Here is a 20,886-nt window from a genome sequence, read left to right on the forward strand (position 1 = left end):
TGATATTCTTGACTTTTTGTTCTTCCAAATGAATTTTGTTGCTATTTTTTCTAGGTCTATAAAATATTTCTTTGGTGGTTTGATTGGTATGGCACTGAATAAGTAAATTAACTTAGGTAAAATTGTAATTTTTGTTATATTGGTTGGGCCTATCCACAAACAATTATTATTTCTCCAATTGTTTAGTTCTGTATTTCTGTGAAAAGTGTTTCAATTATGTTCATATAATCCATGGGTTTATCTTGGCAGGTAGACTCGCAAGTATTTTATATTGTCTGTTATTATTTTAAATGGAATTTCTCTTTTTATCTCTTTCTGCTGGAATATGTTGGTTATATATAGAAATGCAAATGATTTATATGAGTTTATTTTATATTCTGCAACTTTGCTGATTCAATTAATATTTACCTAATTTTCTATGGTTCTCTAAGTATACCATCATATGCAGAGTGATAGTTATGTTTCCTTATTCCTTATTGCCTATTTTTATTCCCTCAATTTTTTTCTTCTCTAGCATTTCTGGGACAATAATAGTGGTGATAATGGATATCTTTGCTTCATTCCTGACCTTATTGGCAAGGATTCAAGTTTATCCCCATTAAAGATATTTGGTCTTGGTTTTAGATAGATACTGTTTTTTATTTTAAGAAATGCTTCCATTGATTCCTCTGCTATTCTAATGTATTTATTGATGTAATCATATGATTTTTGAGGTTTTTGTTATTATTATGGTCAATTGTATAGATATTTTTCCTAATATTGAACCACCCCTGCATTCCTGGCATAAATCCTACCTGGTCATAGTATATGATCTTTGTGATGTATTGTGTAAGGATGATGCAGGCTGAAGTTGGAATTGTAGCCATTCAAGCCTCGGGTGGGGGGATAGGTACTTCTTAGGCCAGTAGCTGTTAGATCTCCAACAAGAGGTTGATCAAGCAGGTCCTTACAGGGGAAACACAGAACAATGGCTTCACTGAGAGGATCTGATCTAATTCTCTCTCAACTTGATGGTTTGAAAGGAAGTTATCTTCAACTAGAAAGGATGTTACTAGCTGACGGGTGTGATCCACAAACAAGGATATGTATGAAAATCAATAAGGATTCTCACCAGTGGAGGACTTTTCCAATGGCCAGACTTTGGAGTGAAGGAGAGTTCTATCAGGGTGAGAGAGATGATATAATGGCCTACTCAATTATAGAATCAATAAGCTTTGAAACTGTAAAGTAACTTCTTTAATTACTAAGGGAAGGTTGATTGGGAAAAGGATTGAAAGGTGAGGTAAAAAGGAAGAGGATATCTCTTGTTATCTAATCAAGATGGGCCAGAGGCTGGCCTCACTCCAAACAGGGCTAGACCTCTTCATAGTGTTTCCTCCCTCTTCCTAACCTATGACTCAAGTATCAAACTAAATAAATGAACAAGCTTTAGTAGGATGTTGTCAAATATTGTTTGAAGATCTTCAGAGATGATGTGATGATGTTATTGCTAGTTGGATTTTATAACAGTAGCAGGAAGCAGGTCAAAGTGGGGATTGACTGAAACAGCTGGTAACTGAATAACAGGGATATGCTAATGGAACTCCTGGTTTGGATCAACTAAGGTTCAATGAAGTGTCTTGATCAAACCACCCACCACCCAAGACCCAAAGCCAGAATGAGCTTCCACTGCCTGGGGATGACCTTTTTATATAGTCCAGTTCTAACTGCCCCTCAACTGCCCTCAGCTTCTTGAGGTTCCAAATATGAACCCCCTTTTCCTTCTCACTTGTAGTAATGCTTACAATTGATCTCCTTGCTATTTATTTAAAAATTTCACACAGATATTCATTAAGGAAATCCATCTATACTTTTCTTTCTCTTTTTGTTATCTCTGGTTTAGATATCAAAATCATATTTGTGTCATAAAAGAAATTTGGTGGGATTCCATCTTTGCCAATTTTTTCAAATAGTTTATAGAGTATTTGAGTTGTTCCTTGAACTTTTGGTAGAATTCACTTATAAATCCATTTGGTCTTGGGATTTTTCCTTAGATAGCTAATTGATGACTTGTTCAATTTTTTTTTCTAATATAAGTTTACTTAAGTATTCTGTTTCCTCTGTTAATCTGGGCAGTTTATATTTTTGTAACTACTCATCCATTTCACTTAGATTGTTAGCTTTACTGTCATATAGTTGGGCAAAATATGCCTATAATTGTTTTAATTTTATCTTCATTGTTGGTGCATTTGTCCTTTTTATTTTTTATGCTTATAATTGAATTTTTTCCTTTTTAAAAATCCAATTAATCAATTATTTCTCTAATTTATTCTTTCCCTTCCTCCATAAAACCAGCTTCTAGCTTTATTTATTAGTTGAGTGTTTTTTTAACTCTCAATTTTGTTAATCCCTCCTTTGATTTTCAGGATTTCCATTTTGGTGTTTAATTGGAGATCAAATTTTTTTTCTAGTTTTTTTAAACTAAAATTGATCTGCTCTTTCTTTCATAATAAATTTTAAACTCTATTATTTATTTTAAGCATTCTTTCCTTTTTAAATTTTGAGTTCCAAATTTGCTCACTCCCACCAAGAAGGCAAAAAAAACCCCAACAATATTATGTGAAATCATGCAAAACATATTTCCATATTAGCTATTAAAAAAAAGAAAAATAAAGTGAGAAAATTATACTCAAAATTGCACTCAAATTTCATTAGTCATCTCTCTTGAGATAGATAGTATTTTTTCATCATGAGTGAAATTGTCTTGGATCATTGTATTGATAAAAGTAGTCACGTCTTTCACAGCTGATCATCATTGCAATATTAATGGTACTATGCATAGTGATCTCCTCCTGGTCCTGCCATGGTTTTCTGAGACCATTTTCCTAATCATTTCTTATAGAATAATAGTCCTTCAATACAATCATATGTCATAATTTGTTTACCATTTCCCAATTGATGAACATCCCTTTAATTTCTTTGCCACCACAAAAAGAACCAATATGAATATTTTTGTACATTTAGTCCCTTCTTTTTCTTTTATCTCTTTGGGATACAGACTTAGTGGTATTGCTAGCTCAAAGGGCATGCACAATTTTATAACTCTGTGGGCATAGTTCCAAATTGTTTTCCAGAATGGTTGGACCAGTTTACAACACCACCAACAGTTCATGAGCATACCTATTTTTTCCTCATTCCCTCTAACATTTGTCATGTCTGATATGGGTGATCTGGTTCCTTAGAGTTGTTTTAATTTACATTTTTCTAATCAATAGTGATGTAGAGCATTTTTTTCTTATGACTATAGATAACTTTGATTTCTTTTTCTGAAAGTGATCTGTTCACATAATTTGTCCACTTATCAATTGGGGAATGGTTCTTATATTTATAAATTTGACTCAGTTCTATATTCAGTATATATTTGAGAAATGAGATTTTTGTCAGAGAAACTTGCTTTAAAAAAATTTGATATTACTTCATTGTGTCTATGGTATCTTTTTAGCAAAATGTAGTTTCTCTGATTATCTCTTTTAATTAGGTCTGCTTTTGCTTTTGTTTTGTCTAAGATCAGGACTACTACCCCTGCCTTTTCCCCCTTCCTTTGAAGAATATTAGATACTGCTCCAACTCTTTATTTTAACTCTGGTGTGCCTCTCTGTTTTGTGTGTCTCTTGTAAATGACCTATTGTTACATTCTGGTTTCTAATCCATTCTGCTATCTGCTTCTCTTTTATGTGTGAATTCATCCCATTCACATTCACAGTTATTATTACTGTATATTTCCCTTCATTCAGTTTTCTTTTCTCTCCTCACCCCTTCAAAAGACTATCCTAGACTCCCTCAATCCACCCTCCTCTTTATCATCTCCCTTGCCATTCTCTTATTCTTTTCCCCTCCTATTTCTCTATTGGATAAGTTACATTTCTATGTACAACTGAGCTTAAATGTATTCTTCCTTCTTTGAACCAAATCTTATGAGAGTGGAGTTCAAGTATTGCCTGCCACCCCTCCCCCATTTTCCCATTTTCTCTACCATTGTAAAAGCTCTTCCTTTATACCTTTTTTATGTCTCACATTCATTCTTAAAGAAAAGAATAGGGGATGAATTTCTACTCCCCACTTCAGGATCCAGACTAAAAACAAGGGAAATTAGAGGATACAGTGAGGGAAATCAGTTACCTCATTTCAATAGTTGAACAGGACTCAAAATATCAGGAAGTAGAATTCCAGGTAATTCTGGATCTTGACTTCTTCCGGTTTCTGATCATTATCCTTGCTCAAGAATTAGAGGAAATGATGGACTCTGGCTGCCTTATTTTCAGGGCACTTTATCTTTTGGCTTGTCTAGGTTGAACTGTTAGAGTTTCTCCATGTGCTATAGTCACTTCTCTGTTTGGCAGTAGCAACTATAGTAAATGCTAAACAGATTGCTCCCATCTTCCAAATGGTTGGTCCATGGAAGAATGATAGGAAGTGATCAGTGAATGCAACCACATATAGATGTTGTCCACTCCATCCTATTATATGTCTTCCTGCCCTATAGTATACTGGAGCTGAGCTGGACAGGCTGTCTTCTCCACGTCCAGGAGAGAGTCAGGGATTCTCACTGCCTTTTTTATCCCCCACCTTCCCCCCTCACCCCATTTTATTTATTTATTTAAAAATACTTACCTTCTGTCCTAGTATCAATTCTAAGACAGAAGAGTGGCAAAGAGTAGGCAATTGAGGGGCAGATGGGTAGCTCAGTGGAGTGAGAGTCAGGCCTAGAGACGGGAGGTCCTAGGTTCAAACCTGGCCTCAGCCACTTCCCAGCTGTGTGACCCTGGGCAAGTCACTTGACCCCCATTGCCCACCCTTACCAATCTTCCACCTATGAGACAATACACCGAAGTACAAGGGTTAAAAAAAAAAAAAAGAGTAGGCAATTGGGTCAAGTCATTTGCCTAGGGTCATACAACTAGAAAGGATCTGAGGTAAGATTTAATAAAAAGAGTTACTATAAACATTTTTGTCCAAATGGGTTCTTTCCTTTTTTTTATTTCTTTGGGGTACAGCATAACAGTGATCTCCCAAGATCAAGGGGGATGTACTGTTTGGTGAATTTGGGGCCTTGGTTTCCAATTACTTTCAAGGATACCTAGACTATTTCACAATAGTATATTAATGTACTTATTTCCCAAAGTTCCCTCCAATGATGGCTATTTCCCTTCTTTGGTAATTTCTGCCAAACTGATGGGTATGAAGTGGAACCTCAAAGTGCTTTCATTTGAACTTGTCTACCCATTAGTGATTGGAGCATTTTTTCCCTTATGTTTGTGTATGGCTTAGATTTTGTCCTTTGAAATTTTGGACAGTCTCATTTACAAATGGTATGTGTGTTACAAATTATGCTCTGTCTCCCTTTGTGAAAGATATTCTAGGTTTTCTCATTGAGGAAAAAATCTGATACAGAAGCGTCAGCCTCAAAAGCATAATATTTTATATAGCAATATGATGGCTTTAAAGATTTTCTTCCAAAGGTGTCTCCCAAGACAATATAAAATCATCTAAAAGATGTAACAACAAAGCTAACTTTGTTTGATGATCTCAAGAAGCATAGATAGAATCTTGGAGTTAGAAGGGGAAAACATATATAATCCAATCCAATTTTTCTTCACTTTTGAGGTTGGTTTCTTTGCCACAAATCTCTTTCCTCCTCAATCTGTCTTTTGCTGAGCTTTCAAATTGACTTTCCTGAAATGCAAGCCTGACCGGATCACTGCACCCCATTCAACACATTCCCATGGCTCTCATTTACCTCCAGGATCAAGTATAAAGTTCCTTGTTTGACTTTTAAAACTCTTTGTAACCTAAACTCCTTCCTCCCTTTTTAATCTTCTTATTCCTTCCTTTGTTCCAAGAAATCTATAGTCCAGTGATACTGGTCCCCTTTCTCACATTAGGGCCTCTACCTCCCAACTCTGAATGTTTTCCCTGGTGGTTCTCCATATCTGGAATTCTCTCCCTTCTCATCTCAGTCTCGTAGGTTCCCTGGCTTCTTTCAAGCCTTAGCTGAAGTCTCACCATCTGCAAGAAACCTTTCCTAGCTCTCCTTCATCTTAGTGCCTTCCCTATGAAATTGTCTCCAGTTTATCCTGTATATATCTGGTTTGTACACAGTTATTTTATGTAGTCTCCCCACTGTAGATTGGGAGTTCCTTGAGGGCTGGAACTGTTTTTTTTGTTTTTTTTTTGTCTATCTATTCTCAGTGCTTAGCACAGTTTCTGGCACATAGTAGGAACTTAGTAAATGTCAATTGATTGACTTTTAAATAAAGCTTTAGAAAAATGCAGAATTGAGGATTGTTTTTTTGGAAAATCCTAGGGTTCCCAAGCCTGACTCAAACCTTTGAAGCCTCCTCTCCTGAGACTTTCCTATGCCAACAAAATCAACAGGTCTTGTCCCTCTCCAGTCCCTATTTTCCTATCCAGTCATAAAAAGCTATAGAGTCTTTTTGTCCCATGACCTTTCTCCTTTCTACTTCTAACTAGTGATCCGAGGTTCATCTGTGGCCCAGAATGAGTCACTTGAGTTGGATTTAAGTTCCCTGGAGGCAGGGACTGTCTTCCCTTTCTTTCTGTCTCCCTAGGATTAGCCATAGTCCTATGTGCAGAATGGGCATGTGGATGGTATTGACAGACTGACTTGGCTGCCATTGTTGTCCTTAGCAAGGGGAACAGCTTGAGACTGAGTAGGTTGATCTTTTGAGTTGGGGCCAAACCTCCATCAACAAGGGGCTCCAATTTTCCAGGACTGTTAACTCTCCTTGAGCCTGTGTGCTCTATCTCCCCCTTTGGCCCCCTCCCCTTTAAGTGTTGATAAGAGGCTAAAACCACTTCTGTATGCTTAAAGAGCCCAAAGAAGGTGGACCTCTCCATGACACATCTAATCTTTATTTGGGGCAGTAAGAGGGGTGGGTGGGGGTAACCCGATATGGTTCCCCAGTCCTAATCAGGTCCTCATTGGCTCATGTCATTTTGGGCCAGGGCTTTGGCTGGAGCATTTCTAAGTATGAGCTCTCAGGGAGCCTGTGGGATTGGAATGTCTGTGTTCTTTGAGCCAGAATTTGCAGTTCCTCCTTCCTTTCCACACACCCCCTTCTCAAGCCTTTCACTCCTAGGGTCGGAGCTCAGAAAACATTCCTCTGGGGCCAGAGAGCGTCCTTTCTCAAACTAGGGGGAGAGCAAGAGGTGTCTCCCCTAGCAGCCTTTCTCATATATTTTGTCCGGGCTCCAATCCTCATCCAGTCCTCATCCCCCCACTTTCAGGGACTGGATCCAAGAACCTGCTGAACCCATGCTAAGCTGGAGAAGAAAGCCTTACACCCCCTAGAGGAGGAAATCAAGAGGAGCTTGAAGGAAAGAGGACAGTGGCTTGTGGAGGCTCTACAGTGATGCTAGGACAAAGGTGGGCCATAGGGAAGAAGAGAAGGGCCAGTATCAAGTCCTAGAGCACAGCAGCCTTTTTTCTTTTTTCTTTCTTTTTCTTATTTTTAAACCCTTACCTTCTGTCTTAGAACAGATGCCAAGTTATCAGTTCCAAGGCAGAAGAGAGATAAAGGCTAGGCAAAGGGGGTTAAGTGACTTGCCCAGGGTCACACAGCTAGGAAATGTCTGAGGACAGATTTGAACCCAGGACCTCCTGTCTCTAGGCTGACTCTCCATTCACTGGGCTACCCAGCTGTCCCCCTATAGCAACCTTTTTCAATCCTGTCCTTGAGCATTTCCACTGGGGCACAATCACTAGACATTGGGTCTCACTCCCAGTCCTGGCTGCCTAGGACTCTTTCAACTGTATAAGAGCCAAGGTTGGCACTGAAACCCCCGTGTGACGTGTCCCTAAAAAACAGAAATCCAAATAATTAAGGGGAAAAAAAACCTATTCAAGTCAATTCCTTCACCTTTGCTCTTAGAGATCCTCTCTTCCAAAGGTTGTTAACTTAGGGGTCCACATATCCCCACAGATTTCTAGGAGTCGCAGAACTTGGATGGAAGCAAATGGCATCTTTATTTTCATTAATCTCTAAAGGAAATTTAATATTCACTTTAGTGATTTAAACATTTTAACTCTGAGAAGAGGTCCATAGGTTTCACAAGTCTGCCAAAAGATTTGGTGACACACAAAGTTTAAGAACCCCTCCTCTAGTCCAGCTTTCCCGTTTCACAGATGAAGAAGCTGAGTCCCAGAGGGTTCCGTGACTTGGTCTCATGGAGAATACGCAGGTGCTACCTGACTCTGGATTGCGTTACATTTTCTACTCTAACTGGACTCCCTTTAGGTCGAATGCCAAAGAAATAGTCCAAAGGAGTAGGGGAGGGAGGACAGGGTGACAGGACGGAGGGACCGAGTGCAGGGGATGGGCAAGAGGAGGAAGCTGGTATCATCTCTTGGTCCACTGGAGCTCTGAAGAGTTTCTGGCAATCCTGTCCACTGACCCCAGGGAAGTTCTGGGCTTGGCTCAAATAAAGAGAGCTTCCCTTAGCCCAGCCCCCTCTGCACTTCCCTCCTTTACCCTAACGACCCAGTGATCCACAAAGAGCAGCTCCTAAACCAGGCCAAACAGCACCAGGGCTTGCAGGCCCCCCACCTGGTTGTCATGGAAACGGATTCCAATTTGTTCCGAGCTTCCTCCCTTCCCCTAACAGAGGCCAACAGCCTCCTTCCACCCTTGTCTCATCTTCTAAATGAAAATCTATCATAAATCCCATTTCTTCTCCCCAGACCCCAGAGCACCCTTCCCCCTGCCTTTGATCAAACTCAATCAGGCCATGGGGCTGGGCCAGGGCCGGGGCCCTGCTGGCTAGCGGCTGGGCAGAGAGGCTGGGGCCATGAGGGCACTTGGACCCTCCCCTCTGGGAGTACAAAGCAGGGGGGCTGTGGGGCCGTGCCAGGGGAATGTTTCCGCAGATTAGCACTGGCAGGGGTGCGGAGGGCAGGGGCAGCAGTGGAAGGAACAGGCCTGCAGGCCAAGTGGGAGGGAGGAGAACGACCCAGGGGAGCTGGGGGCAGCCCAAGGACAGGAGGCCCTTTTCCCTCTCGGGCCCAAGAATTAGGCCTCACTCAGGTTCCAGTCTCCGCCTGTCCCATTGCCTCCTCCCCTTGCTGCTCCCTGTTCCTAGTCACCCTCCCCACTTTGGGAGTCCCTTGGCCAGAGCCAGGCCTTTGTTTCCCCAAAGAGTGACCAGAAGCAGAGCCCATTTTCTCAGGGATTGAGCTACTGTGTCTGATCAGTTTATTTCATTTCACTTTGGTTTGGCTCCTTTAATATTTGAGTTTCTTCCAGCACAAGGGGGAGAGGGCAAAGGAGAGGGGAGGCGGGGAGGGAGAGAGAAAGAGAGAGAGGGAGAGAGACAGAGAGAGACACAAAGAGAGAGAGAGAGAGGAAAGGAGGGAGAGAGAGATAGAGAGAGAGAGATAGAGAGAGAGAGAGAGAGAGAGAGAGAGAGAGAGAGAGAGAGAGAGAGAGAGAGAGGCAGAGAGATAGAGAGGCAGAGAGAGCGTGGGGGGAGGAAAGTATGAGAGAGTCAGAAACTGGGGATCTTGGGGTCAGAACGACAGAGGAAAGGATATAATAGAAGTTGTGTATAAAGGGCTAAGTATTAATGCCTACAAATGAACATTTTCCATAGAAAAAATATTTGACTTTGAGTTTTAAGATTGCCCTTTGCTAACTCAGGTGCCCAGGCTTGAAAATCAGCAAAGGGATCTGGGAGAGGCATACTCCATGGTGGTGATGGTGGGTGAGCAAATGGGGCAGGAGATCTTGGGGATTAGGCAATCACTGCCTCTTTTCGTCTCTCCTCTCCATCACTGACCCTCTGCTCATGGACAAATCTGAAGTTGTGGTAGGAAGGTGATCTCTCATGAGTTAGTCCAAAAGTCTTCTGTAAAATAATGTTCACACCTCTCCCTCCCCATCCCAGCTTAGAGGCTGGCCACTTTGGAGGAAGGCTTAGTATCCAGATGGATGGAGATAGTCACCTTCCTTTCACAGCTCATGGGTGGCAGAATGGGGTACAGGGACCTTCTCAACATCTGCATTCTGGATCAGTTCAAACAGGAACATTACCTGGGTCTCATAGGCTTGGATGGAGATCTTCTCATTTAAGCCATGGAAACTGGGAAAGAGATATGGAGAGATGGGCCATATTACTTTAGTATCTGTTCTAACCCAAATATTACAGAGTCCTCTTGAGGCTCCAGGTCCCCAGAGAAGGAGAAGGACCAGGAAGGAACTCTTTTTGGACCCCTGTGAAGTGACAAAAAGCAGAAAAAACTTCTTGTTTTGTTGATAAAGAGACCCAGAGATTTTATATAATCTAGCTTTTAGTGGATTAAAAGCAGAACTGATATTAGATCTTAAAAATTGTAATTCTCTGCTCTCCACCTCCAGAGAAAGAACTGTTGAGTAGAATGGATGCAAATCAAAGCAAACTATCTTTCATATCAGTGTATTTACAGTTTTATTTTGAGGTTTTTGGTTTTGTAAGAATGTGGTCTCTTACAAGAGTGATCAATATAGAAGTGTGTTTCGCACAATAATAAATATTAAATTAAATTAAAAAAAGAATTGTGATTCCCTGGACTCTTTCTACTCAACTAGACTCTTAAAATAAATAAGATGCTTTATGAGGACAAGGACCAGTTTTTGTTCATTTTTCTATTCCCTATAGTGATTAGCACATATAGGAATATGAATTCTATATAAAACGATTCACCTTTCTGAATATTATTGGCTTTAGGGAAAAAATAGATGTAGATCTTGAAGGAGTACCTTACCTAAGATTACTCAGTGACTAATCTATGATTTGAACCCAGGTTTTCTGCCTTCAAATTCAATATGTCTTCTACTGTACCACAGTATTCAATAAATGTTTGCTAAATGAATGCATCACTAAATGATTTCCTTTCCTAGAGAATTTAGTGTCAGTGCTAGAAAATGCTGGAAGGGGGAAAATCCTGGGACAAAGGACAGTTAGCTGGGCTATCCAGGTTTGCTTTTATAATACTTTATGCTCTCTTAGTTCATAATGAGGGTAGGCAGGTCAAGGGAAATACTCCTCATCATCCCCTGGACCCGTCTTGCTCCACTCACCTTTTGAAGCCCTGTGGCTGTAAAATGACAGGATTAAATCGATAGAGGCCTGTGGAGATGTTAGCATAGTGTCGGACATCAGTGTTGCCAATACAAGTTCCTGGAGAAGAGAAACAAAAGGGACAGCAGTCATGGCAGAGACCTGCCAGAAATTCTTAGGAATTTGTAGTCATTCTGCCATTCCTATTTCTATCTTTTTCTCATATAATTTCTCTCCAGATAAAGATTCTTAATCTTGGGGACTGTGAATCTGTTTAAATATATATATATATATGAGCAGCTCCAGGTTCAGTGGATAGAGATAGGAGGACCTGGGTTCAAATCTGACCTCAGATACTTCCTAGCTGTGTCACCCTGAGCAAGTCACTTAACCTCAATTGCCTAGCCCTTACTGTACTTTTGCCTTGGAACAGATATTTAGTATAAGTTCTAAGATGGAAAGTAAGAGTTTATATATGTACATATATAAAATATGTATAACATCATATGTAAATATATAGAATCTCTTTTCTCTCTCTCTAAATAACTATTTCAACATAATTGGTTTTTCTTTGTAATCCTCTCTAACTTATTTTATGCATTTAAAAAAAGTATTCCGAGAAAGTCCCTAGGTTTTACCAGACTGCCAAAGGGATCCATCACATGGAATACTATTGTGCTCAAAGGAATAATAAACTGGAGGAATTCCATGTGAACTGGAAAGACCTCCAGGAATTGATGCAGAGTGAAAGGAGCAGAACCAGAAGAACGTTGTTCACAGAGACTGATACACTGTGGTAAAATAGAATGTAATGGACTAGCAGCAATGCAATGATCCAGGACAATTCTGAGGGATTTATGGAAAAGAATGCTACCCACATTCAGAGGAAGAACTGCAGGAGTGGAAACACAGAAGAAAAGCAGCTGCTTGAACACATGGGATGAGGTAGACATGATAGGGGATTCTGATTGGAAACTACCACACCAATGCAATGATCAACAATTTGGAAATAGGTCTTGATCAATGACACATGTTAAAACCAGTGGAAATGCGCATCAGCCAGGGGTGGGGGGAGGGCGAGGGGTGAAGGGGAAAGTAGGAGCATGAATCATGTAACCATGTTAACTTTTCAAAAAAATGAATATTGATAAATGTTATTTTTTAAAAAAGGATCCATCACACCAAAAAGGTTAAGAATCTCTGCTCTGAGGCAAAGGGAACAACTTGCAATGCTTTGCACCTCCTTTTGTACCCCCTCCCACTCTATTCCGTGTTTCTGCTTGCACCTTTCCTCCCTATATCTAGACTCTAACTATTGCAATTTCTCAGCTACTGAATTCTTTTCCATCCTTTAAAGCTCAACAGAAATAGCACCTCCTTAAGGGATCCCCTAGGAAGTAATGATCTCTTTCCCCTCACAATTCACAAAGTACCTCGTTCACGTCTCTCTTATGCATTTATTATGTGCCATTTATAAATTATAATTATCTCCAGCTACTTGACTATAAGATCCATGAGGGCTGGACCTTGTCTTATCTAAAGTTGGCATCTCTCTCAAGGCTTAGGCATGGTGCCCTCTATGTAGGTGCTATTTAATAAGTATTTCATCAGATAGAATTGAATTAACTATTAAATTCTCCTTAAGATCATTAAAAAAAGAGGCTAGCTGGCATAGTGGATAGAGTGCTGGCCTCGGAGTTAAGAAGATCTGAATTCAAATCCAGCCTCAGATAGCTGTGTGACCCTGGGAAAATCACTTAACCTCTCTCTGCCTCAATTTCCTTATCTGTAAAATGTGGATAATAACAGTACCTCCCTCCCGGGGTTGTGAAGATCAAACTTGTTAAGTGCCTTGCAAACCTTAAAATTCTAACTTTTACAAAGTAACCCTTAAGGTTATATAAACTCTATTGTAAATTAGCAAACATATTGTCAAAGGCTACGAATAGGCAGTTTTCAGATGAAGAAATCAAAGCTATCAATAATCATATGAAAAAACGTTCTAAATCCCTCTTGATCAGAGAAATGAAAATTAAAGCAACTCTGATGTTCCCCTTCACACCTAGCAGATTGGCCAGTATGACAGAAAGGAAAATAATAAACATTGGAGGGGATGTGGCAAAATTGGGACACTAATGCATTGCTGATGGAGTTGTGGCTTGGTCTACCCATTCTGGAGGGCAATTTGGAATTATGCCCAAAGGGCTATAATAGACCGTCTGCCCTTTGATCCAATAATTCCACTACTAGATTTTTATCCCAAAGTGATAAAAAAAATGGGAAAGGACCTGTTTGAACAAAAATATCTATAGCTGCTCTCTTTGTGGTGGCAAAGAATTTCAAACTAAAGGACATCTTTCAGTTGGGGAATGGCTGAACAAATTGTGGTATATGATAGTGATGGAATATTATTGTGCTATAAGGAATGATGAAATGGAGGATTTCAGAAAGTGCTGGAAAGACCTACTTGAACTGATGCAGAGTGAAATGAACAGAACCAGGAGAACATTGTACACAGTAACTGAAATATTGTGGAATGATCAGATGTGATAGACTTTGCTACTAACAACAGTACAATGATCCAGGACAATTCTGAGGGGCTTATGAAAAAGAATGGAGTAGTAATGAAGGTGAAAACAAGATTCATCATGTATTTATTTGGCTATATGATTTGGGGTTTGTTATGTAGAGGATGGCAACATGGGATCCCTGCAAAATACAGGGTCCCCTCACCCAAAGTTCTCCAGGGGGGTCCCCTGGAATTCTGGAGGCTGACCCTGTATTTTGCAGGGATTCCATGCTGCCATCCTCTACATAACAGGTTTTGGTTTTATAAGACTATTCACTTACAAAAATGAATAATATGGAAATAAAAAAGAAAAAAACTAGCAAATATAGTGTGCCATTCCTTAACCCCTCACTCTAAAATCTAATGCCTAGTTACTGCATTTGGGGGAAAGCTAAATAAGTTTTATCTCCTGAAATGTTGAGGGTGGAGGGGGAAGAAAGGAGAGATGCTAACCTCTTGAATATCAGATTTAGGACAGATGATCCACTGACCATCTCAGCTGCAGTAATTTTTGTAGATTTCCCCTCAAAAATCTCTCTCCCTATATCTCTTTTTGAAGACCACTATAGCTGAGAGTTGCAAAATCAACCCAGAAAGGGGATGAAGAATTTCCTGGTAGTCTCATTCTTGGCATCCTCCTGGAGAGGAAGCCAGATTCAAGGGTTACTTCCTCCTTGAATCCGTCCCTTGTTCCCATTGATCACAAAGCACTCCATTTTGTATATAATGTTGTATTTTCCCATATTTTGTAGAGGACTCATGATTTCATTAACATAGGGAACTTTAAGTGAGGAGATTCTCTTTATCATTATAAAATCTTATATGTTTGGCAACCCCATTTCTTAGATAGTTGCTTGGGAGTGAAGAGAGATTAAGTGATTTGCCAGGTTCATAAAGTAAACCAAATGTGTGTGAAATGCTTTCATGTCTTCCTAATGCTTGATATATCATAAAAATTCAGTAAAGTTAATAGTATTGATACTCATCCTCATTTTATAGATGAGGAAACTGAAGCCTGGAAAATATGTGATTTGCCCATGATCATGTAAATAGTGTTGGATATGAAATTTGCAGTAGCATTAAAATTATTTTGGATTGAGAGCCAGGCCCAGAGATGAGAGATTTGGGTTCAAATCTGACTCCAGATATTTCTTAGCTGTGTCACCACAGGCAAGTCACTTAACCCCTATTGCCTAGCCCTTACTGCTTTTCTGCCTTGGAACCAATACATGGTATTGCTTCTAAGATGGAAGGTAAGGGTTTTTAAAGAAGAGTGATGTTTTTATGTCCTTCTCTACTAGCTCCGTGGCGGCAGTGAGCAGATCTGATTTAGCACCAAATCCACTGCTCTGAACATAGTAGGTGCTTTCTGAAGAAGTCCTGCCTATAATTAAATTTGTTACTCTAGTATCTTTGCTATGAGTCAAAGAAGGAAGAAGATAGAACCTTAGGAAGGGATGGTGGGTTTGGGTCAATGTGGGGAGGCTTCTTGCAGGCTACAGAATTCCAAACCTAACTGCATGGTTCATCTAGCTAGTTCTTAACCTTGAGGAGACTGATGCTCAGGCGGAGCAAGAACTGCTCCCTCATGTGAGCAAAAGCAGTTCTCCCCCTTCTCCTGTCTCCAGAATGACTGGTGGGATTTATTGTTTCTGTCTCTTTCCTGTTTGCTTTCTTCCTTGCACTCTGATAGGAGAAAAGTTACGGTTGAAAGATCCAGCTGGGCAGGGGAGGAAGAGAGGAAGGCAGCCAGCTGTTTCCAGGCATGAACAGCTGGAGTAAGGGTGAGGGGAAAGGGAAGTCAGATAGGAAACCATTCCTGGCCACCTTGCCAAATGGTCACCCCTTGTGAAGTCATTACCTGGGACAACAGCAGTGACTTCTGGGAAGACATCTCTTATGGTCCTTCTGAGAAGTTGGTAGCCAAAGGCATCACTGTCATAGGGACTCATGGGGAGGGGGTTAAAGGCAGAGAGCACTTGATACTTGACTCGGTCATCAGCCACAGTATTCTGGATAATCTCCAGCACCTTTTGAAGGAAACATAATGGAATTAGGATTCCCACCCAAGGACCCTGGAATCCAAACAATTTTTTTTTTTTTTAGCTGCTGAAAGACTGAGTCAATTATTCAATCAGTAACCATTTACTTAAAAAACAAAACAAAACAAAACAAAACGTTTTTGAAGTGTCTACTCTGTACTCTGGGCTTTGGCAGGCCCCAGTGGTACAAAGACAAAAAATGAAATGGACAAAGAGCTCACATTCTAACAGAATTGGGAGCCCCTAGGAGGTGGGTACCAAAGATGAACAGGGATCCAGTTTCTGTGTATGACTCAATAGATGCCTATTATATGATGGTTACTGTGCTAAGAGGTGGGGAGAGGGAGAGCCAAAAGACAATCCTCTTCAAGGCACTCAGGCTAAACAACTATATACAAACAAGAAACATACAGGATAAATTAGAAATAATCAACTGAGAGAAGGTATGAACATTATGGTGGGCTTGAAGGAAGCTAGGAACTGGGGCTTGAAGGAAGCTAGGAGAGCCAAATGGCAGAGATGAGGAGGGAATGAATTCCAGGAATATCAGGACAGCCAGTGAAAAAAACCCAGATAACACCAGCCGATTAGTTCTAAGGTGTGGACAAATGATTAGGTAATTATGGGTCACAATCTCGGCAATAAGGACTGGAACTTGATAGGCTTAAGTGAGATGCAAGAAATAACTTCCTCACATATTTACCATTAGGTGTAAGACCTGGCAGGTGAACTGACCAATTTCCAGAATCCTTCTTTTGTGATCAAAAGAGAACGGAGGAATGGGAATCCAGGTATCTCAGAATCATTAAGTTGGAAAGGATCTTAGAGGTTGTCCAGTCCAAACCAATAGCAAACATGAATCATCTTTATAAGATCTGTGACCACCAATTGAGCTTCTGCTGGTAGCCTTCCCATAACAGGGAACTCAGCACTTGCTATGCTCACATACAGCATCTGGACATCCTTGGTTGACTGAATAATAACAGTTAACTTTTATATAGTGCTCTTTATATGCCAGGCAATGTGCTAAATGCTTTACTATTATGATCCCACTTGTTCTTCACAACAACTCTGAGGTAGATGCTATCATCTCCATTTTGCAGATGAGGAAAATGAGGCAAACAGGGGTTAAGTGACTTGCCCAGGGTCCCACTGCTAGTAAATAAGTAAGGCTGGATTTCAACTCAGGTCTATCCTAATGTCAGGCCCTGGGCTGTATCTACTGTGCCAGTAGTTGCTCCACTGATCAAATGAGAAAATTTTTGTAAAGTGCTTAGCACAGTGATGCTTAATAAATGTTTGTTCCTTTCTTCTTTCCTCTCCATTCCCATCTTTGATCCACAAATCTAGTCCCCCATGCCTGGTAGCTCGAAAAATGTTGGAGCCCTGTTACTGACACTCTTCCCTATTCCAGTCTAGTAACCTTCCTTCCTCCTTAGCAGCTTCTCTTGACCTCATTCGGCGCTAACCCGTTATCTCTAGGTCACAGGGGAAATTTCATTTTCTATAAGATGGCTAACCTCTTGAGTAATTCTTAACATCTCTGAACCTCAGTTTCCTTATCTGCAAAATGAGGTTGAACCAGAAGACCTTGAGGGTCCTTTTGTACCTTTAAATCTACCATCTTATGATCTTGACCAAAATGGGGATCCCAGTGAGCAGCTAATGGGCAAAAATTGTGAAAGCATTTTGGCATGATGCAAGGAAAAACTTCCTTTCAAGGGCAAGAGAGTTCTCTATCACTGAGTAGTTCCCAGTCACTGATTTGAGTGACAGCTGTTCAATCCTTTTTCAGGCCAGGCTTATTAGGGGTGTTGTAGAGGGAAATTCCTGTTCAGATTAAGTTTGGACTAGTCAGTGATGGGCAAACTATTCCCCTCAGGCCAGATCTAGGCTGTAGATTGCTCATCACTCCCTTAAGCAATTCCCTAATCAGTAAACCCCCACATCCAGCTGTAGTTATTAGGGAATTGCTTAAGGCAGTGATGGGCAAACTAAGGCCTGGATCTGGCCCAAGGGGAATAGTTTGCCCATCACTAGACTATATGATGCCTCAGGTCTTTTCCAATTCAAGCATTCTGTAAATTCCAAATAGAGTTTTTGGCAGATGGGAGCAAACAGCTGTTCCTTCCTGATCCTTCCTGAGGGTACAAAGAAAAGCAATGAGCCAGAGATGACGGTGGAGTACGGGGAGGAGGGGATGGAGGAGAATTTGGATCGGACATCCAGACAAACTTCTAATGGTTTATAACCAACGACTAAGTGGTTGGGAGTGATTGTGGCATACTCTTTTCTGGGAGGGAGAAAGGAGAGAGTGGAGAGAGACTCTTGTTTCTTTGGATTGGAGGTGGGCGGTGGTGGCATTGTCTCACCTTGAGGAAGGCAGATGGACATGAGGAACTCTAAAGGACCTGTCTAGTCCATGGGTGTCTCATATTAGTGATTAAAGGTTCACATAATCCTATTTCCCCTCCCTGGGGGTCCCTGCTTCCTGTTTGTAATCAGCTACATATAGAACCAGGAAAATGATCTCAGCAGTCAAGGCAGGAACTGGGGGAGATGTTCCTTGCTTCTTCTCTCTGTAACTGATAGCACTTGGTGTGGGGTTATCAGAGCTTGTAACCCAAGGCAGTCACACTCTAAGGTGAGTGTGATGGGAGAAAGCTGACAGGATTTAATCCTAGGGAGTGTCCAAGAAGTGAAATCTGTTGGGAAGCCCAATGGAACTACCCTGGGATGGGCCCAGGAGATGTTTGGGGGATCCATATCTCATTCCTCCTTTCAGGGGCTGCACTCTTTGGTTATGGCTATGTTCCTGATCTGAGACTGTCTCTGAGAAGGGAGGAATTGCTTTACACTTAGAGGTCGCCAAGATGGCTTGGATTCTCTCCAGTGAGGCAGAATTTGAGAACATTATCCTAGCAAACTCCTCCATCCCCCACCCCCATGGAAGGCAGATGCCCTGTCCAACTTCTGTCCCAAGCATGAATAATAGCTTGGTCCAGGGAGATGTCCTCATTGAATCATCCAAACCCAGCTGCCTTATTTCTCTAATCTTTTATCCTCAAGGATCATAAATCTAGAGCTGGAAAGAACTTTGGAGGTCATCTAGTCCAGCCCCTTCTTAAGACTCCTGGAGATTAAGTGACTTGCCTCAAGTGACACAAGGTAGCAAGCAGCCAGGAGTCCATCCCAGATGTGTTGGCTCAAAACCCAACACATTTATCTTGTCTCAACTCCCTCCTTTCAACCCAGCTTCTCGTTAGCAGCTATGTACATGTGACGTTGGGCAAGTCACTTAAGCTCTTTTAGCCTTAGTTTCCTCTTCTATAAAATGAGAGGGCTGGACTTAATGGCTTCCAAAATCACTACAAGCTATAGATCTATGGTCCTATGACCCAGATATTCTATCCTAATTCAGCTACAATTAGTTTGCACTCATTTTATGGTATAGCTAGGTAGCCTAGTAGATAGAGCACTGGCCTTGGTATCTGGAAGACCTAAGTAAAATGTGACCTCACTTATTTCCTGGCTGTATGATCCTGGGCAAGTCATTTAACCCCTATTTGTCTCAGTTTCTTTAAGTATAAAATGGAGATAATAATAGCATCTACCTCCTAAAGTTGTAGTGTCCACAAAATGAAACAAATGAGTGTGGGAAGCCGTTCTATGTATTAAAGCCTTTGGAGAAATAGGATCAAATTTAGGGCCTGTTATCTGGATTCCCTACGTGACCAATCCAGGCTGAGGCAGTCTTTGTGTTTGGTCCTGGTCACCTGAGCCCCAAAAGGCTCTGGTACCAGCAGGTAGGTTAATCCAAAATCAACTTGATCCCTCCAAGAAGGCTATTAGGAGTCATTTAGAGAAACAGAGTCTGTAACAGATATTTTATCTGGATCCCATTACAAAATCATCAGCAAGTAAAACTGTGTGTATGATTTTCTGCACTGCATGTCAGGATGCAGACTGAATGGGCCATCTAAGATAAAAATCTGAGGCTCCTCTTTTGACTCAGTCTTTGATCCCCACCTTTTTTACAATTCTTATTGGAGAGCTTTGAAGTGGCAGACCAGCATCTACTGAGTTAATGATTCCTTTCCTAACAAATGTTAATTAGATAAGAGTGCATATTCATATTAGAACTGGCTCCTTTAGGATTTGACTGGTGAGCATCTCCCTGGGATATTTCCTCTCCCAGAATTATCCCCACTAATTGATGGTTGGAATTTGGCCATTGTCTTGGTACTTATACCTTTACTCTTTAGACTTTAATGGGTTATGTATGATCTGTTACCCCTTCATAGCTGTGTTCTTTGTTTGAAACCAGTATATAATAAACTCCCAAGCCCACAGACTTTGGAACAGCATGGGCTAACCACTAGTCTAGTTGTTCTCATTTTCTTTCTCCTGCTTTAACCATCCTATGCCACCACGCCGCTCAGGACCCCAAAAAATCATATAGAGGCATGGCCCCCTATAAATGAGAATATTTGTAAACCACTTAGTAGGTGCTAAACAAATTCTTCTTGCCTTTCTCAGTGCCCCTTTATTTACACCAGCCTCACCTGATCTATATTTTGTGTGAGAGGGCCATAAGGCTAGATGCTCCCCTGGGGCAGGTACTCCTCTATGTGTGCCCTGTCCCAGATACTTGGGAAATAGAAATAGAAACCTTCATTTCACTAAAAGTTGGGGGTTTGCGTGGAAGAGAATAGGAATACAGTGCAAACCAAATCAAGGAAGACCGAAGAGATGGATAAAGTGTAGGTTGGGGTAGCTGGAGTGGACCACGGCAGGTTTTCTGGACTGGCAGACAGTTGGTGAGAGATCCTTCAAGTAAATGGAAAGTTCCTTGCAAAGACATAGAAGAGGGAGGAGGCAAGCTATTTAGAGAGTAAGGAGATTCTCCCAGATGGAATGGAGGGAGTAATGAGAGATGAGATAGGTGGAGTCCTCCAGGTAAAGGAAGGGCCTTGGGCTCTCCATCTCTAGAACTGCTCTAGCACTCCTAAAATGCAATACAGAAGTCATGGAGCTTTGTATTGGTCTCTAATTGCATTTTATGCATAACTGCTTTCCTCTAACCAGAGGATAATGAGAAAAGTAATGAACTAGGACTCAGGAAACTTGGATTCTAGCCCCTATTCCTTCCTCCTCCCACTAACTTGCCATGAGAGAATC

At 41.0% G+C, this 20,886-nt stretch overlaps 1 protein-coding gene across 1 annotated transcript in view; it reads right to left on the minus strand.

Annotated features, from left to right (window-relative positions):
- Positions 1-9,490: 9,490 nt before the first annotated feature.
- The window catches only part of PM20D1 (peptidase M20 domain containing 1), a 45,911-nt gene continuing 34,515 nt past the window's right edge, over positions 9,491-20,886 (minus strand). Inside the window, exons 11-13 of the mRNA XM_044676117.1 lie at positions 15,525-15,693; positions 11,115-11,214; positions 9,491-10,137 (exon numbers count right to left, since the gene is read on the minus strand). Of these exons, the coding sequence (XP_044532052.1) occupies positions 10,008-10,137; positions 11,115-11,214; positions 15,525-15,693 (399 nt within the window). The 3' untranslated portion in view covers positions 9,491-10,007. The remainder of the gene's footprint in view (positions 10,138-11,114; positions 11,215-15,524; positions 15,694-20,886) is intronic.

This window comes from Gracilinanus agilis, chromosome 4, assembly GCF_016433145.1.
Source record: "Gracilinanus agilis isolate LMUSP501 chromosome 4, AgileGrace, whole genome shotgun sequence".
NCBI classification, from domain to species: domain Eukaryota; kingdom Metazoa; phylum Chordata; class Mammalia; order Didelphimorphia; family Didelphidae; genus Gracilinanus; species Gracilinanus agilis.